Genomic DNA, 20,169 nt, shown 5'->3' with positions numbered 1-20,169 from the left:
TTGTGCTTATATTTTTTTTTTACCGGTGGTTCTGTGAAAAATGTGGCAAGGCAAGCGTCGCAACAACAACAAGTGCAGTTAGGAAGAACTGAAATGTGTGCTATTTTATTTTATAATTTTTTTGTTATTTTTTTTTTTATTGTGAATCGCAATTGCACATGGCTGGCGTTCCAGGCGAAAGTCAATTGAACAATTTTGTTGTGGTTGTGACGTAGAGTAGCTGCAGCGCAAGGCCAACATTGGAGCAACCTTTTTTTTTTTATGTACCACTGCACTGGAATAGCAGCAGGTCCAAGCAGAAGCATGTTGCGCTACCTTCCTCGCTTTGATGCTTGAAGTGGCAGGGGCACGTTCACAATGAATTTAACTGTAAACGTGAGCGGACACAGCAGCAAAAGCCTCCCTTTAGCTTTAAACTACAAGGATAAGGAAAATAATTGAATTAGCAGTGCGTATCGAGCTAAGGCAGTCTTCGCTAGGATAACAGTTAATGGAGTTTTGGCAGTCTTCACTAGGATAACAGTAAATCAGTTTATTGGCAGTCTTAAAAAGCAGGATAACTGTATTTGCGTGCTAATTGAGTTTTTGCGTGAGGAGCAAACTCATGACCCAGCAGGAAATTTTGTACTGATTTAGGCATTCTCTGATACTCGCCTGGTAAGTGGTTGCCTCTAAATAGATAAATATTGTTTACCAAATGGAAAGATTTTAGATGCATTCATATATATATTAATAATATCTCTGTAACTAAACATTTGGAAACGATCTTAATAGCCTGTAATGGCTAAAATAGGTTTATCTATATGTAATATGCAGAAGGAGGCATCTGCGACCCCATGAAGTATATACTTTCATGATCAGCAGCAACAATCGAGTTGATCTACCCATTTCTTAATGTATGAAAGCGTCTATTTCGGAGATTTTAAAAGGTAGAGACTTGAAATTTGAACCTAGGCACGCGCTCTGCCTTCGTAGATGATTATAGCCTTGTATAGAGTATTTTAATTTTGTCATAAAATATGTAACGCATAGAAGGAGACATCTCCGACCCCGTCAAGTATATATGTTCTAGATCAGCATCAACAGCCGAGTCGTTATAGCCAGGTCCGACTGTCCCGTCCGTCTGCTTTCATGTGAACTAGTCTCTCAGTTTTAAAGCTATCATCTTGAAACTTTGCATAGGTCCCTCTTTCTATCGCAGGCAGTACATATGTCGAAACCGGCCGGATCGAACCACTATATCATATAGCTGCCATAGGAAAGATCGGTCGAAAAGTGGGTTCTTGTATGGAAACTTTTTTGTTTATGAAGATATCTTGACCAAACTCGGCAGATATAAGCTTGACTATGAACCCTACATAAATGCAACATCTCATCAACATCGGACCACCATATCATATCGCTGCCATAGGAAAGATCGTTGGAAAAGTGGGTTCTTGTATGGAAACTTTTTTGTTTATGAAGATATCTTGACCAAATTCGGCATTTATAAGTTTAACTATGAACCCTACATAAATGCAACATCTCATCAATATCGGACCACCATATCATATAGCTGCCATAGGAAAGATCGTTCGAAAAGTGGGTTCATGTATGGAAACTTTTTTGTTTATGAAGATATCTTGACCAAACTCGGCATTTATAAGATTCACTATGAATCCTTCATAAATGCAACATCTCATCAACATCGGGCCACTATATCTTATAGCTGCCATAGGAACGATCGGTCGTAAAGTTGGTTTCTATATGGAAAAATATTCGGTTTTCCAACATTTAACATTTACGAGCTGCAATATTCTCACATATCTGCAAAAGGGAAATGTCTACAAGGGTATTGGATATTCGCCGTGCCGGAGATTAAAAACTTACCCCGTACCCACAAAATTGATCGTCAGATATGGTCTTTTGACAAGCTCACAATGACTACGAACTTCAGTTGGAGGATATAGGTTACTCGACAAGAACATATAGCCTATATTTTATTTTACTCGACAAGAACCTATTTGCTTTATTTTATGCCCTAGACATTGTTAGCTCTACTTAATATGACACATATTCAGAATATTTATATTCTCTTTTTGAATTGTTCGCCGTATTCTACCGAAGAACAAGTAAGAGGTTCTAGTCGGGAGCTTCCGACTAGGGGATACCCTGAATCCTCTTCTTCCGACTGGCGATAGATATATAAATCGACTCGGCTATTGATGCTGATCAAGAATATGTATACTTTATGGGGTCGGAGATGCTTCCTTCTGACTGTAACATACATTTGCACAAATACATTATACCCTGTTTAATGGGTTCAGGGTATACAAATCAAATTTTTTGATAGTCTTGGGCTTTGGGTACATATAGACTTTGTGCTCGTGCTAGGGTATACGTTGAACCCAGCGCCCAGACATGCTACCTTCTTTACACATGCACATATACACACGCAATCACACACACGCACACTCGCTTTACTTTATGGCAAATGTATTGTTCGGTGCTTGAAGTCCGATCTTGTTGAAATTTTGAGGGCATAAAAGTGTCAAATGACCTAAATATCGTCAAAATGGACGGAGTAATCGCTTTTAAGTTCTTTTTATGTTTTGTCTGGGGCTTTTACCAGGTTTTGTGCACAAAATTTTTCGCATTTCATATCAGAATGTTGAAGATTCTGCGAAACTTCTTTAAGAAAGCGGTTTCTTAATACATTGTAAGACCAAAACTGAATCAGAAGTACAATTTCCAGATTCTTAGAACAGAAAATAGTTGTTTTTCCAAAAAGAGTATAATATTGCAAAAATAGTAGGGGAATAAGAAATTGTGCAGAAAACAATCTAGAGGTAAAACCATTAACAAAAATTCCCCTTAAATTCTGGCAGTTATTTAGGTTTAATGCACTCGAGCCGGGCAAGGCCGGTTAATGCGCAACACGCCAACAAAATGATATCTCTCTCGCCCAAAAGTCGACTATAGTAAAGAGAAGAGGTACAAGTTATAGAATTACAGCATATTTACGTGCTCCACGCGTTTATTAAATTACGACAAACAAAAAAAGTAATAATACAAATAAAATAAAATAAAGCGCAATCGACCTGGCTTAAGATTAGATATCGTATATATATATAGTATGACGATAAAGATAATGCCGTATATAATAACAACAATAAGCAGTAATTGGTTAATTAATGACTATCAAAAAAAAAAAGAAAAGATAGAAGGAAGATTATCAAATAAAATAAAACGTATTTTTCTCAACTCGAAATCTGACTAAAAGTACAATTTACAATATATAAAGCGTTTCTCTAAGACTAGGATTGGAGGGGACGGGGTGGTGGGACGGGGGGACGGGGGGTTTAGGCAGTGGAAATGAGAGCGAGAGGCAGACGGCCAGGGTAGGGTAGGGTAGGGTATCCGGGCGTCGGCGAACTAAATACATTGCCACTAAATGCTAAGACAAATTTACAAAATACAAATACAATATGAACGCTTCAGGCTAATCGGCGTGCGGATGCGGCTGCGGATGCGCCTGAAGGTGAACCAGTTCCGGTTCCGATTCCAATTTTCGTTCCCGTTCCGGTTCCCGCTCCCGTAAGGCAGCGCCAGTTGGCATTGTGCTGGGCGTCGTCGTCGTCGTCGTCGTCGTCGTCGCTGGCGCCTTCGGCTGGATGGCGGCGGCGGGCCGCTTGATCAGCAGCTTCTTGAGGTTCTGGAAGGGCGCATCGAAGAGCACCGTCAGCGCGACGGAGGCCAAAAAGATCGAGATAAATTCGTTGGTATCGAGCTGCACAAATAAGAAGCAGAGAAATTGCACGATTAATAGAGACAGCAATAATAATTCGATCGATTGTGCCCATGGCAACTATATTTGTATAGTTCCGATTAGAATTCGATTTAACTTAACTTCCAATAGGAACTATATATATATATATATGGTTCCGATTAGCATAAGATTTTACTTGTATATGGAATCGTTATTGCTGCGTTTCCTCCAGAAAACTTGAATAAGTTTCTAATAATGGAACTTAATATTGGACTAATTGAGCCTATAATAGATATATGATATAGTATTTCGATATGGTAAACATATCTGAAAACAAAAATGATTGCATTCAAATCGATGCTTCCTGTTGGGGACTATATTATATGGTTGGCCGATTCGGGAAAGATATAAAAAGTATATTTGTTCAAGATATCTTAAACAAAAAAATTGCGTTTCCTAAAATAGACCTATTCTTCTTTAGATTCTATATTATATAGAATTTCGATTTGTTCTATAATTTTCAATTAATTTGAATATTAATAAGTTTGTCAAAGATCTATTGAATAACAAAAAAGTGACCGATTCTTCCTATAGAGTCTATATGATATATTTTAGTTATTTTATGATTTATAGTGATAAAATGCCAAAAAATGATATATCTGAATGTGACTAAGATTGCCAAGATATTTTGAATAACATAAAAGTTGCCATAATCATAATAATTTTAGACCGATTCTATAGATTCTATATTATATAGTAGAGTGATCCGGGCAAGGTCTCTCCTATATATAGAAAGCGAAGTAAAGCTGAATAACAAAACAGTTTTTTATAAAAGCAGCCAATTTCCGACCGCTAACTCCCATATGATATAGTGCCCCGATCTGGCAGACTGATATATATATAAAAAAAACTAAACTATGGCAATTTTAAGAAGCCGAAGGACTTGTTGTTTATATCAACCGGACTGATCAGGAATATACAGATATATATTTAAATAAAGATATATATATATGTACTCACAATAACCGAGATAAAGTTGTAATAGTGGTGTATGTGACGCCTTCGTCCGACATTGTAGAAGAAGACGGGGAACTGCGTGAGGTAAATGGCATACGAGAGCTTCGTGGAGACCTGGAAGCCGCGCCAGCTGAACAGCCTGGTCAGTTTGTCTGAAAGAAAGGCAGCAGCAGCAGCGATTAGTGGGATTGATGCAAAGGGAGCAGCTGCATCGAATTAACGCACTCTTGTAGCCATTGTGGGAGACAAAGACAATCCAGGAGAAGAACAGGCACCAGGCGATCGGCGCAAAGGCGGCATAGATCGCCGCATGTGTCGAATTGTAGACATAGTTGATGTCCCCCATCGGCGCCGGGCCCAGCAGCGAGGCCAGCACACAGACCGTCGCCGCCAGCCAGCCGAGCCGCAGCTGCACCGGACTCAGCTGGGCGCCCTGATACTTGCGCAGCGCATAGCCCAGCAGGATGCCCATGATGTACACCGTGGAGCGGTGCGGCGGGAACGAGTACATGTAGTCCGCGGTGCGAAACAGGCGCTGTATGCTGATAAGAGAGACAGAGAGAGAGAGAGAGAGAGAGAAGTTGATTAAAGAGAAAGTAAAAGTGATCTATGATGTGTAACCCCGCCCGTTCTTGACTAACTTCGGTGTTTGTTGTCCGATCTTTAAGAACATTTTCAGAGCCTAAATATCCAAAGCCTCTGAATGTACCTTCTCTTATTTCTGGTTGGGAACAGTTCAAATATTTCCAAAAATAAAACACACCTGAACCTGTCTATACTAGACGAGAGGCTACATACAAAATTAATTGTCTCTAGCTCCTATAGGCGCGCCGAGTTATGTTCGAAAAACAGAATTTGAAGATCGATTTTAAGCGAAACGCAGCAACTTATCGATTATTTGCTGCAAACTCAGACTGTGCTCAAAACTCTGAGTCTCTGGCTCATATAGTCTCCGAAATATGTTCAGAACACTTTGTTCAAAAATCGATACTTATCGATATTAGGTAATTGGGGGGAGATGTCGAAACAGTTTATCGATGCTTTGAAACAAAGTTAATCTGTGCGAGCACTAGATGATATGCTCGTATAATTTTCTCAGATATGTTTAAAAGAATCCCTGTTTAAAAATCGATACTTATCGATATTAGATAAATGGAGGAAAATATCGGAACAAGTTATCGATGATTTTTTAAGCAAACTTAAATCCGCTTGGATAATTGGAGAAGCTGTGCTCATGTAGAGTTGATCAACATTTCAACTCTCTAGCCCATAAAGATTCTGAGATATGTTTAAAAAAAAGTGCTTAAAAATCGATACTTATCGCTATTAGTTAAATGGTGGTAGATATCGAAGCAACTTATCGATGCACTGAAACAAACTTAATTCGTGGGAGCACTAGGAAAATATATATTATATATCTGAGATATGTGAAAAAATCGATACTTATCGATATTAGGTAAACGGAATGAGATATTGAAGCAACTCATCGATGCTCTGAAACAAACTGAAACCGAGCGGGCAATATGACAAGAAATGCTCACAAAATCGATGAGATATTTTTAAAAATCGATACTTATCGATATCGAAGAAATAGAGTGATATCGAAAAAAAGGATAATATCACAACTCTAGCTCAAAAAGACAGTCATGCTAAAATCAACTGAGCTTGTCGGACCGATCGATAGATAGACTCTATGCACTTTCAATTTGTACAGGGTATGAGAGAAGAGTGTGCATCTACTCACTTGGTGCCAAAGTATATATAGTTGGAGAGCTGGTTCACAATAGTCGTGTAGTAGCGCGCCGCAGTGCCGACCGTGCAGAGCAGCAGCAGGGCGAGGAGGCCGCGACGAGGCCAACGCCAGAGGATCAGAATGAAGAGGGGCGCCACAGCGAACAGTTCCGTATCGATGCCCAGATGATGGGTGTGCGTCAGGCACATCTCGCTGAATCCAAAATAGTTGTGTATGAACAACAGGTTGCGCCACCAATGCTGCTTGCAGATGTCCGCATGGTGGCCCACGACCAGGTTCCACTGCGGACCGGAGCCCCAGAGGGGCAGCACGTACGTGCAGAAGAGTATCAGAGCGGCCAGGGGCGGAACAATGCTACGAAATGGGGGAGAGGGGGAGGAGAAACAATTAGGTAGATATTTAAAAAATGTACATATATACATATGTGTAGTCGCCTTGCAGATACCCTGTTATTTTCAAAGACAAGAGAAGTTTAAGTGAAAAGTTAAAGATTTCAGTTCGTAAGCTTGTGAAAGTAGTCGACTAGTAAATACTCTGTTAAAGTAAGCTCTTGAAGTAAGCTAATGGGAGTAATCGGCTAGTAAGTACCCTGTAACTTTATTTTTGGCTAATAGTAATGCCTATATCAAATCTTCATAGAATTAAAAAAGATGAAAACCAAGCAAGTTAGTTGTATCAAGCTGTTTGAGCAGTCGACTAGCAGATACCCCGTTATTTTCAGTTGGTTCTCAAAAATACTTCTGACAAATTTCTAGAAAAAGTAAAGCAATTTACTTCGTAAGCTTGTGAGAGTAGTCGGCTAGCAAATACCCTGGAAGTTTGTTTTAGTAGTTGTAGTAAATACCCTGGAAAATATAGTTTTATTTCAAATAGCTACTTTGTCAAATATTTACTAAAAATTGATAATTAGCTAGCTAAAAGGAAACTAGTAAAAGTAGATGACTTTTGGATACCCTGTAACTGTCTCAAACAGGTATATACGTTATTTAATTGAGAGTCTGCCCGACTTACCGCATCAGACGACTGATGTACTCATTCTTGAGCCTTATGGGCTGCTGCTTCATGAGGCGCCCGAACAGCGAATAGGAGGTCAACATGCCGCTGAATAGGAGAAACGGATCCGTGTAGAGGGAGGCGGCGCGTCCGATGACCGTCCACGGCTGACCGAGACTCTCCGACATGGCCGTTCGATTGTTGTACGGATTGAAGAACATGGCCATCGACTTGTGGGAGAAGATGAGCATCATCGCATTCAGGAATCGGATGCCATGCACGGCCTCGATGTCGCCCGGCGAGCTGCGCGTGCTGAACAGCCAGCGCAGATTCTTGTCCAGCGAGAAGGCGGTGCACCAGTCATCTGTAGCGAATGGATTAGGATGGATATCGCTCCTAAGGATTGACAGCTGGGCTGCACTTACTCTGCTTCGGCTGCGTCTTGGTGCTGCGATCGTAGACCGTGGAGAGCACCGCCAGGCAGACGACCAGCACAAAGAAACGCACCGCCCAGGTGGTGTTCCGATCCCAGGGCTGTGCATCCCGCACCTGACACATCTGCGGCTCGACGCGCACATTGAAGCTGATCCCCGTCGCGGCCGTCTGATTCCGCAGATACTCTGCCACGCTGTATTCGACGTCGCGGTGCGTGCAGCCCGATGGGACGCAGATGCCCCAATTGATCAGAGAGTAGCGCGGCACACGGTGACCCGGCTGAAAGAGAGAAGGGTAGGACGGAAGGGGATGGAGATACATATGTCAAATGCGCAAGTTTGTTGTTTAAGTCTCTTGCGTGCAAACAGAAAACATGGCAAATTCTTAAATTCTGCTCAAACAAATTCCATCGATTTGTTGTGATCGTAAAAATAGAAAAAGAAGAATTAAATTAAAAAAGAAACCGCTTGATTGGGTTCAGTGAACCTCAAGCGTTTGGCTAGCCCAATGATTAGCATATTATGTCAAACAGTTTTTATTTTTTATGCCACTTTGTTTTTTGCTGCTCTTCTTTTTTCTTGTGGCGAAATCAATTCGAATGCTTCGCCTTGCTCGCATTTCTCGTCAAGTTCAATGTCGAACTCGCCGCAAAAGCTAAAACTGAAGCTTTGTTTGCTCGCTCTCTCTCTCTCTCTCTCTCTAACGCTGGCCAGCAACGCGGCGAATTGCGCGAGCGAAAGCTGATCTAACTTTCGTGAGGCATTTTCTATAAATGTCGCCGCGCCTAAGCAAATGCACACATGCACACACACACACACATACACGGACGCCTTTTATGGCTTTTAATCCATTTGCAATCGCAGTCACGTGCAAAGCGCGCCATTTCGAGTGCATTAAGTGCGAGCACTTGGCCAACGAACTTGAGAACTTGAGCGCTGCACATAAAAGGCATAAAATATAAATTGATATATAAAAACCTTAAAGTCTAGGCTGTCAACTGCGCTTAGACGAACTAGTTTAGGCACATAATTCCAAGAGTTTTGATAGTGAATCGAACAAGCCAAAATAAAGGAGCCGGAATAAGGTTGTACTCTTTTTTGTGCAAATGGCTGCGCGCGTCACTCCTCTCTCCAACTCACGCTCTCTCGCACTCTCACGCTCGCTCTACTTACGTCATTGAATTCGCTCTTGAAGGGCCCGTGCGATTGCAGCAGCTTGAAGAAGGTCTGCAAACGTTTCGATTTATGTGGGAGCACTGGCTGTGCATAGGCCAGACAGTATTGGCCGCGCAGCGGTGAATTCGCCTGCTTGTCATCGTTATTATTGCCGCCTGTGACGTCATCGTGCGCCTGCTGTATGCCCATGCATTGATCAAAGTCGCCCGGCTGGTTGATGTTGCCATTGAGAATGCCCGAGTTCAGTTTGCCGCTGGCATCGTGCACTGCAAGAAATGGCGTATTAGTTAGTTATCAGGCGTTGCATGCTGCACCAAAATAAAAACAAAAACAAAAAACACAAGTGCATAGACGACAAGCGCCGCGACCTTGACTGTGATTTCATCGCACAACTCGTTCTGATTAGAGATGGGCGCGTGTCGCAATTCGATGACACGCACGTTTAAACATGACACCAACACGACTTTTGATTAATATATTTATATTTTGATTAAGTAACAGATGCGTTAACCCATATATATCCAGTATTAATTATTGATTGAGTTAAAGTATAGGTTATCTAGGCTTAAGTGATCACAGCTGGCTGCAGTTCTTCGAAAAGTTCTTAGTGAGTCGTGCTTGTTTCGTGTCACGCGCCCAACTCTAGTTCTGATGCTGAGCTCGCAGCCAGCTGGCCGCAGTTTGGTGCCAAGTTCGCATAGTTTTTGTTGCTGTTGTTGCTTCTGTTGCTGCTGCTGCGGCTGCTGCAATTTGCTGCAGTTGGCTTAAATTCAGTTGTTGCGTTTGGCATTGGGGCGGCTGTCGCTGCTTGAGTCGCGCAAAATGTGGGTAAAGTTCGACGCTTGACCTTCACTTTAGCCGCACGACACATGTGTGTGTGTTCGTGTGTGTGTGTGTGTGTTTGCAATTTCAGAACTTGATTATTTAATTCATTTGACTTTGCACTCTTTCAATTCATGTCGTCGCGTCTGCGGTTCTCGCCTGCCTCTTGCCCGGTTGGCAATGACTCGAATTCTGATTCTGATTCGAGCTTTGGCAGCACTGCCACACACTCACACACACACACACACACACGCACACACTCGGATACTCACTTTTCAAGGCCCACAAATCGAAATTGTTCAACGCCTTCAAATAGCGTCGCATCTGCGCGCGGCACAGCGGCGAGGCATCCGGATTGCGTGCCGCATCGAAAGGCTGCGAGATGGCCAGAAACCGTTTGCCAATGTTGTACAAATAAACTGCAAAACAAACAAATTTCGCACAAATTACAAATTTACATCAAATTAAGCGCAAGCCGAATTTAAGCTGGCGCCCACTGGCGGCCAAAACTGCAAGTGACATTGGCGTTGCCAACTCGCTTTGGTCGCCAAGGGACTGCGCTGCTAGAGATGGCAAAATAACGATGGCGAACTATCGATAGCATTGATTAATGATAGTTTTTCAATTGATAATTAAAAATAATTATAAATAATTATAACTATTGACTATTAATGCTTATAGAACATATATGTTCGGAGGATCTTAGTTGCCTCCTCTGACTCTTTGTCTAGTTCATCTGCATTGAATATCGGTACATATATTAAGCTTTAAATAAAGGTAATAGCTATAAAGTGTGCTGAGTCCGTGCTGAGTCTTTTACCTATTTTTCGATATCTTTACAATCCATTTGCTCGGTATGTTGGGTATCTCGTAAACTCGTAGCATCAATGTTTTGTTTTTAATTCCAAACATTGATACAACTCGCTTCTGATAACATAAATTTATGTACAAATGTTTAACAAGCGAATTTGATGTACCGCAACCCGAAGACAAGTGTTGTTTTTTATACCCTGAACCCATTGAAAGTGATTTGAAAGGGTATAATGTTTTTGTGCAATAGCATGTAACAGGCAGAAGGAAGCATCTCTTTGTCTGTCTGTCCGTCCGTCCGTCCGTCCGTCCGTCCGTCCGTCCGTCTCCTCGTCTGTCTGTCCGTCCGTTCGTCGCTATGTATGAATGCGAAGGATATCAGAACCTATAAAGAGCTAGAGACTTGAAATTTTGAACGAAGGTCCTTCTGGTGCTCGCGTGTAATAATCGATAACTTGCCTTGATAAAGCAACACAAGCAATCGATAAGAATCGATAACGAAATCCTTTAGTTTTTAAGAGCTTGTTCTACCATGTTTAAATGGGGACATAGCTATAATAGAATGCATATTTACACCCAAAAGCAAACCCATATAGAACGATCTTAAGAAAAAGATTCTATTTTAAATATTTGCTTATTCTTTTCTCTTTTTTTATCTGAAAATAGTTTGTTGTTTTAGAGCATAGAAATTATGTAAATACAATAGACCGAAATATTTGGTTTAAAGTTGAGAGAAAGAAAACCAATTAGGTCAAATATTAGATATGTATTCTGTTTTAGTTTATATTATTTGCCGTTTGTTATGCTCAATATAGAAACTATTTGAAAGTCCAATAGGGAAAAGTTGCTTTGCAGCAAACTGAGCCGCATTCATAATATTTATTTGCTGATTTTGAATAACTGCTCTGGCTCAGACAACCCTACTAGAGTCCTATGGCACAGGGTGTCGCAGCTTTCGGGGCTAGGCAATTAATCGCATAACGAGCACTTATCGAAATTAATGTTGCCACCTTTTCCGAAATGGGCGCGTGCCCGCAAACAGGAAGTGGAACTGTGAACCGCAATTGGCAACGCGGCCAAAAACCAAAAAAAAAAACAGAAAAACCGCTGCAAGCCAAACAGAAGCTGAGTGCATAGAAATGGCTGCTAATGCGGCGCCACAAACAAACTGTGTTGCTGCCCAATTTCATTTATTTATATTATTTATTTATTTATTTATATTATTTATTAATATTATTTATTTATTGTATTTTGTATGGCATGGCGTGCGTGCCAAGCCCAAACCTAGACCCGAGCCCAATTCTAATTCGAATTCTCAAGTCCGATTCCAATTCCAATTCCAATTCCAGTTCAGCTCGGCTTGGCTTGGCTTGGCTTGGATTTGTGCTCGTGCCACAATCAGCATGCAGCACGCAATTTGCGAGTTGTTGTTGCTTCATTCTTATTAACATTATCATTATCATTGTTGGGCTGTCGCCTGCTGTCTTCTGTCTTCTGCTTCTTCTTCTTCTGGGGGTTTTTTTTTTTTTTTTTATGCTCAAGCTGAACAAATCTTCAATTTGTCAAGCTCTCATTTGGCATTCCGCGTGCGTTGCGTCTGTCGCTTTGACATATCTGTCAGCTAGTTACGCTTCATTGCCTGCATCCGTCTTGGGGCGCATCGATGCCGCCGCGGGGCGTGGCAAGCGCGAGCGCGATTGGAACAGTACAGGGACGGTGTGGTGAGGGGGGGGGGGGCGGCGGGGGTAGTTCTGGGCAGTCCCCAAACTGACAAAATGCGTCAGACAAGCGCGGCGACAAGCGACGACTGCGTAATGCGTGCGTGCGTGTGTGTGTGTGTGTGTGTGTGTGTGTGTGTGTGTGTGTGTGTGTGTGTGTGTGCGTCTGCCCTGTCGTCATATTCTATATACGTCTAAAGATGCGATAATCCACATTAGAATCTTAAATTGCCGCAGCCATATGGAAAGCCAGCTGAAGGCTTTCGGTCGAGTGCAAACGACCGCGCAATACCCTGTTCGCAGCGTCAGAGCTCGTACAAGCGGGCTGTGACCGACTATGAAATACCCTAGATACATTGTAGCACACGCGAACTTAGGCATCTTCCCACTGAGAGAAATGCCTTGCTGTTTAACTTCGGACTTCGTAGTCCGATCTGAATGCAATTCTCAGAAGTTGATTTCGTTCTAATCTGAGTAAGCTGTTCAAGTATCTACATGCAACATTAAAATGTTCGAGCTATGTCTAAAAAGAAAACTTGTCAAAATATCGATATTTATCGATAATACATAAATAAAATTGAAAGAGGTATCGGAAAAAATGTAAAAAGAAATCGTTCTAGCTTAAAGTCTGTGTGATCTGTAGATTTTCACGACGTGGCCCAAAAAAAAATATGAACTGTTTCTCCAACGCGAATATATTTATATAAAGTTTCAATTCTGCTCGGACGGATATAATACACAAAACCAATATACCCTTTTATTATTTTGCGAACAGTGTATGAAAAAAAAATGCAAATACTCGCATTCCCTATCATACATATGTTAATGCTCACACTCATCCCCAAAGCCCGTAGACAAGGAAGAATATTGGAAATTCCATGGGCTGGCGGTACTCGTAAATCTTCAGTTAGGGCAAACGATGTGATGTGCCCGGCATGGTAAATGCGATTGAAACGTTCGCGAAACATAAAAAGCAGCTATAGACAATTAAAAGAGCCAAGAGACAAAGAACTTGAAGACCGATAACGTGCAGGAAGTAAAAAGCTGCCACTAAAAGCTTACCAGAGCTATTCAAAATTAAGAAAAACGTTGATCGATTAATAATCGATTGAAAACAATTGGCGGGCAGAGTGAAGGTATCAGAGTTTGCTGCCTAATCTGCAAACTTTAATCGATAAATAATCGATTCAAGCCCAAAAAAAACATGAGTAAAGGACGCGATAACCCTTGCATCGATTAACAATCGATTTTCTCTTGAATCGATAGACAGCAGCAGCTTTACAGGAAAGCAACTCCTTAGTCCATTTGAGATGAGAAGCACACAAAAACTACCTCCGATAAGATCGAGTGATCGATTTTAAAGTGAAAGCTAATCGATATTGATAAATCAACTAATCTTGAGCTCCACTTAAATAGTAAAACCGATATAGCCAGGAGTCAAAGTCGAATTGAGATTATTTTGTAGATGAAATGCAAATTTCAGAATTATCCTAAGAAAAATAATCCTTTTAAAGCAATAACTTCAAGGAAAGGAAGAAATCGAATATCCACAATCGATAAATTCACAACAAAAAATAAAAAATAAATAAATTAATGTATTAAGCATATATATTCCTGATCAGCATCAACAGCCAAGTGGAAAGATTCACATATAAATATAGTTATTCTCAGACAAATGTTTACACATATTTAATCTTCGTAATGCTCTTTCTTGCTTAACTCTAATGTCGCCTTTTCTTTCCCTCTCCTTCTCTCTCTCTCTCTCTTTCGAGCTCTTTCTTTCTTTCTGGGGGATACAAGAATTGAAAGTTCTTTTTTTGTGTGTGTTCTTCATTCTTGCTTGGATTATCTTGTTCTTTTTTTGTTGTCATTTAAGCAAACTGATCGTGACTTTGCAGTTTTAATCGATCTTCAATTTATCGATTGTGTGTGTTTTTTTTAGCGCTCTTTCTTTTTTCTCTTCTTGTTTTGTCATTGTTATTCTTGCTGCCAATTAGCGTGGCATCATCTGAAATATCTTGTACTCTCAAGCATGTATCTTTAACATGTTTGCTAATCAAATTTGCAGTTAGCTGAAGCTTTTGTAATACCCTGTAGTGATTGAAACGAGGTGTAATAGGTCCAGGTAATATGTAATATGATTAGATCATGGAAGGAGAACTACAAAAAGCAAGTTTGAATATAACTCTATATAATCTTCCATCTATAAACACACTCTTCGAACTGGGAGAATATAAGTGCTGGCGAACCAAAATTTGGTATAAACATAATACTCATCTAACAAGCACAAAGAAGAAAGATATTATAGCTTGCTTTTAATTTTGGATTCTACACGATTTTCCAGAAGATCAAAAGAGTTATTCAAATATAATATAATGCTTAGCACTTGTTTACAGGGTATTCACTAGTTGAGCGCCTTCAGCTAAAACTTATCCATTTATAGCTGCAACTGTTATTGCAAAAGATTCGCTACCGTTTTGCTATTCTCAATTTGATAATCGGAATTCTCTATTTGGTCTATCTAAATGCTGATTGATTCAGTTAATAAACGCTTCACTTGACAAGCTCCTATCGTTGAGTAACCTTTTTAGTGCCAAATCATCATTGCCATCATCATCATCATCATCATCATCAATGATGATCGTCATCGTCATAATCATAAACAACAATCAAAGTCGGAGCCAGAGTACTCTTAACTTTATGAGCTGCTTGGTCTATTGGCCAGCAACGAGTTTTTGGTCAAAAGCCCAAAGTCACGTTGCGTTTGTGCGAGGCTGCACGAGTGCTGTACAGCGTACGCTTGAATCTAAAGTCTAGTGTTGATAAATGCTAAACTGGCCAAAAGTGTTTAACAATGAGTTTTGTCTCTAAGAGAAGGATACGCAGTTAGATCATCTGTCAACAGATGCGAGACGAAATTCGCGCATGTACGTCTTAATATCTAGTGTTGATTAACGCTAAACTGGCAAACAGTGTTCAACAATAAGTAATGTCGTTTCGAGAAGCCCCTTTGGAGCAGGCCCTTTGGAGCAGGCCACGGACTAAGTGGGATAAGATTAACTTAAAGTCTAGTGTTGGTTAACGCTAAATTGATCAACATTGTCCAACAACTAGTTGCCTTTCTGGGCAGGACGCATTTCAACGGTCATTATCAGTGGTCTACACAAATTTGCACTCTAGGTGTGTCAAATCCTAATATCTAGTGTTGATTAACGCTTAAAAGATCAACTTTGTCTAACAATTAGTTGTCTCTCAGAGCAGGACAGGTGCTTAGGGGTGCTTAGATTGTCTGTCAACACTTACTCGAACATTTTAACCTAAGGTCTAGTGTTGATTAACGCTAAGCAGATCAAAATTGTTTTGCAACTAGCTGTCTTTGAGGGAAGCACACGCATTTATCGGACTTAGGCACATTGCAACGGCCTCTGGGCTTGGGCTTGGGCTTGGGTTCGGGTTCGGAAGTGCGGCTTATTGTTTAGCCCTATAACAAATATATATATTAATATATATGACTCTATATGTACAGAGTCTGTTCTAGCCGAGTGCGCGGGGCTTTTTTCGACTGCGCTTGGCCCGCCCGCAATCACAGCGCAAATATTTGATCAAAACTTAACAACAAGGCCGAACCTTTTAGCAAGAATAAGTGGACAACAATTTAAATTGGGTAGAGCACAGAGAGTCTGCAGCTGTGAGGAGGGGCGAGGCGGAACGGGGCGGGGCGTGGCGGGGCGAGGGCTTGGAATGTGTAGACAGACACTTGGACATGTTAATGAGACGCGCGGCGTGACGCATCGAGCCGGAAGTGTCCGCTGACAATTGCCTCAGCCTACGTACAAGTAGTTAACATTTAAATCTCTTCACATGCCCTTTATCATACAAAATACAAAATAATATATATACATATATCTTGAATGGAACTGAACTGAAAGATGTGTGTAAAAGCAATATCTTTACGAGACTACAAAAGCTGCAGCTATACAAAAATATATATAGATATATTAGATATATGTAAGTCAGAGAATGGAAGATATAGAGCCATAATATTTGAATGATAGGAATCTAATATATATAGATATATGGATATAAAGAAGAAACAAATATCGGAATAAAAGCTTTGCTCAAGATTTGCGTGTCTTCTATGCATTCGGCTAATTGAAAGAATCAACTAACAAATTATTTAATAAGTGAATGAATTATTATAATATACATTTGCCCAACTATCTGTAACTGAGAGACTCCAAAAGCTGCAGCTATACAAATTGGGTATGCAGACTCTTATGTACATTATAGATATGTAAGTCAGAGATGATAGACTTTCTGTAACTCAGAGACTACAAAATCTAGAGGCAAGAAATTTGTTTGACAGACTCTTAAATACATTATATATATGCATAAGTCAGAGACTTTAAGATCTCGAGCTAAATTCTTTATGTGAGAGAGGCGGAATGATTGAAATATCGAAAAGAAAAGAATATTATATATTATTATAATATACATTTGCCCAACTATCTGAAACTGAGAGACTCCAAAGCCAAGAATTCGCTCACATATCAGAAGAGCTGCATGAAAATGAAAAAGCTCGCAGTCAGACTTGAAATTGGATTACAGAATTCTCGAGAAATAACCTTGACCATGTTGGTGAATTTGCAGAAATGCATTTAGCTTGTGCTTTGGTTTTTTTTTTTTTTAGAGGGTAACTGCAAGTCGTATACACTGGCTTTGACAGGTCTGTAACTGGGCTGTGGGCGGTTCTTGTTCAAGGGTTTCGATTTGATCACGTAGAGCTCTGCCCATGGAGGTCTTTGTCAGCATTAAGGTTTTGATGCCGTGCTACGTGGTACGTATCACAACAGACAAGTGTAGAGGGGGGGGGGGGGAGGGGGGGAGGGGGCAATTGATTTTATTTAACGCACGCGCAACTTTTATGCAACATTTCGCGTTGTGCAAAAGTACGCAAAGGGACAGCTCCAAGCTCGAAGCTTGAAGCTTGAAGTGTTGCGGAGTGGGCGGGGACGGGGGCGCGGCGGAGGCGGGGGGGCGGAATATTGTCCACTCGAAGAGTGTGTAATAACATTAACAGCTATAAATGACAATAACAATTGAAATCGCATAAAAGGGGGGACAGCAAAAGAAATAACAAAAACAAAAACAAAACAGAAATAAACAACAAAAAAACGTGTGTGGAGCGCGCGGGTGGCGTGAGAAAGTCCCAATTGGAATTATTTGTAACTATGCCGAATATAGTTTTGGGAATTATAAAATCAAAAAATAACAAGCACAAAGTGTGAAACGAAGATACCCTGTAACTAGATGAGCTCTCTGTTTATACAAATTGGAATTGAAGTCATTTGATCGTTAAAATCAAAATCAAATCAAATCAAATACAATAAACTAAAATACTTCTGTGTAGGGTATTAAAGAGACCACATACCAAATCTGCTACGACTAACTCGGATAGTTCCCGAGTTCCCTCAGACTGGCAGCTTTCAATATGATTGGATCGGATCGACCGAATGTATTTAGAGTCGTAATTGAATTTCTTCGCTTATTGCTCAGCTTAGGGTATCTGCGTAGCCGTATACCAAGTTTACCAACTGCAGCTTGTATAGTTCCTTTAGTTCCCTTAGTCTTAGTTTGATTGTACAAAAAATACACTGGAGTTATCAATTTAGCCAAGTCTAGCTGGCTTATGCTATTTGAACAGATTTGCGTTACAGATTAGTCAAAGTAAAACATAATATTTAACCTCGTATGGCTCGATTAGAAGCGCATACCAAATTTGCCAAGACTAGCTCGTAAGGTTCCCGAGTTCCATTAGACAAATACAATATAACGAAATATGGTTAGGCGAATTGCATAATGTTATTCTACACATTTGCGAAGCGGAATATTCAAACTAAATAACGATATTTATCATCTTTTGGTTTAATTAAGCTCGCATACCAAATTTGCCAAGTCTGGCTCTTATAGATCCTGAATTCGATCCAATTAGCTTGCTGGAAATCTTAACTTTTACTGCCTGATTATATTTTCCAACTAAATAACAATATTTATCATCTTTTGGTTTAATTAAGCTCGCATACCAACTTTGCCAAGTCTAGCTCCAAAAGTTCCCGAGTTCCAACAGGCAAATATGAATGCAAATATGTTTAGAGATATTCTCAATATTTTTGCCTACTTCCAATTAACAGTATCAAAGTATTTAACAGCGTATAGTTAAATCAAATCTTTAATTTGCCAAGTCTAGCTCGCATAGTTGCCGAGCTACCCTAGTCTGCTCTGCCTTGGTACAGGGCATATCGAATGGGAGACTCACCGCGCTCGTCATCCTCGATCTGGTCGTCATCCTCGCGCTTGTCGCTCAATTGGCGCAGCGTGTAGTTGGCGGTGCTGCGGCTCGTTGTTGTGGTTGTGGTGGTTGCGTGGTGGTGCAGTTCGCTGAGATTGGCGGCAGCGAGTGCATCGTGGAGCACATCCAGCACTGTGGTGGTCGAGCTGCTGCTGCTGCCTGTTGTTGTCGTTGTTGTTGTTGTTGTTGTTGCTGCTGCTATTGCCGCATTGGCATCATCCGCGAACAGCTTTAAGCTATAGTTGACCTTATCCTCGAATATGGAGGCGATATGCGACTCGACCGGATCGCTGTCGGCACTCACCGACAGCAGATTGTCGCCCAGATTGCAATTGTCCTTCAGGCTGCATGTGGGATTTGTTACAGCGGCCGCAGCGCCATCTAGCGCCCAGCAGCGGCCGCACAGGCCGCCGCAGCACAGCAGCGCCAGCAACGGCAGCGGACACAACATGACACAGACACAGACACAGCAGGAAGCGAGGCACTGAGAAACGCGCTTCAAATGGAGTTCCTTTCGGTTGCAACTAGCTGCAGGCCGACAATGGGCACATACCACAACACCAGAAACTCAACACACGCGGCGTATGCGCAATTTGCCAGCACACGAGACAAAAAAAACCAAAAAAAAATAAAATTAAACGACAAAAAAATGTTGAGAAGATTCTCGCCAATTCGTTAAGAATTTCTGTGTAGAATTCTTGTGATTATTTAGTTTCTTTTTATTGGCAGAGCAACGCGCGGGCGCAGCTTGTGTGTGCGTGTGTGTGCGAGTGTGTGCGAGTGTGTATTGGCAGAGCCCAGCGACTAATTTAGCGACCGTCAAGACGTAACATTCAACGTCAACTGATTGTCCAAGTGCCGCGAAGCGTACGAAGACCGTTCAGACGGCAATTTCGACGGTTTCGACGGTTTCGGCGGCGGCTCGGCCGCAGTCGCAGCCACAGTCAGGTGTGTGTCTGTGTGTGTGAGTGTGTCTCTCGCACACATATGTATGTATGTGCTATATTCGTGTTGGTCTGCTTTAGCCGCAGACCGAAAAACATTTCAAAACCAAATGCAAACCGAATTTTTAGCGGCTGCCTGCTGCACATCTTGTCAAGAATTGTCGATTGCATTGTGTTTCGTGACGTGCATGCGAATCGTTTGCGCTGCGAAATCTATTTGTTTTTAGCTAAAGTTGTTGCAGCTAGTTGTTGCCTCCACCCCCCACCCCCCCGTTTTCACACCACTCCCCACCTCCCCCTTGATTGGTCATTTAAGTGGGCTTCGATCTCGTCTCGGTTCCCACAGATCTAGCGAAGATTATGCGCCCCAAAGCAATAGAACTATCAATTTAGCATATTTATATG

General features: G+C 41.2%; 1 protein-coding gene across 3 annotated transcripts; it reads right to left on the bottom strand.

Annotated features, from left to right (window-relative positions):
- Positions 1–3,327: 3,327 nt before the first annotated feature.
- Positions 3,328–19,437, bottom strand: drd (drop dead). 3 transcript variants are annotated; one of them, XM_064700242.1, is made up of 9 exons: positions 18,788–19,437; positions 10,216–10,362; positions 9,119–9,387; positions 7,937–8,225; positions 7,530–7,875; positions 6,510–6,872; positions 4,991–5,307; positions 4,769–4,917; positions 3,328–3,769 (listed from the first exon to the last, which is right to left on the bottom strand). In XM_064700242.1, exons 1-9 carry the CDS (start codon positions 19,269–19,271, stop codon positions 3,482–3,484), a joined length of 2,652 nt encoding a protein of 883 aa, XP_064556312.1. In that variant the 5' UTR covers positions 19,272–19,437; the 3' UTR covers positions 3,328–3,481. The 3 variants fall into 3 exon arrangements, with proteins under 3 accessions (XP_064556312.1, XP_064556314.1, XP_064556313.1); XM_064700244.1 differs by lacking the exons at positions 10,216–10,362; positions 18,788–19,437 and adding an exon at positions 10,060–10,105 and having other exon boundaries at positions 3,329–3,769; XM_064700243.1 differs by lacking the exons at positions 10,216–10,362; positions 18,788–19,437 and adding an exon at positions 10,038–10,053 and having other exon boundaries at positions 3,329–3,769.
- Between the last annotated feature and the right edge of the window lie 732 nt (positions 19,438–20,169).

Source organism: Drosophila montana, unplaced genomic scaffold, assembly GCF_035044405.1.
Source record: "Drosophila montana isolate Dmon_TW-CO22-7 unplaced genomic scaffold, ASM3504440v1 contig_1687_1, whole genome shotgun sequence".
NCBI lineage: Eukaryota > Metazoa > Arthropoda > Insecta > Diptera > Drosophilidae > Drosophila > Drosophila montana.
Note: the sequence above shows the minus strand (reverse complement) of the source record. Positions and strands in the feature narration are given on the sequence as shown.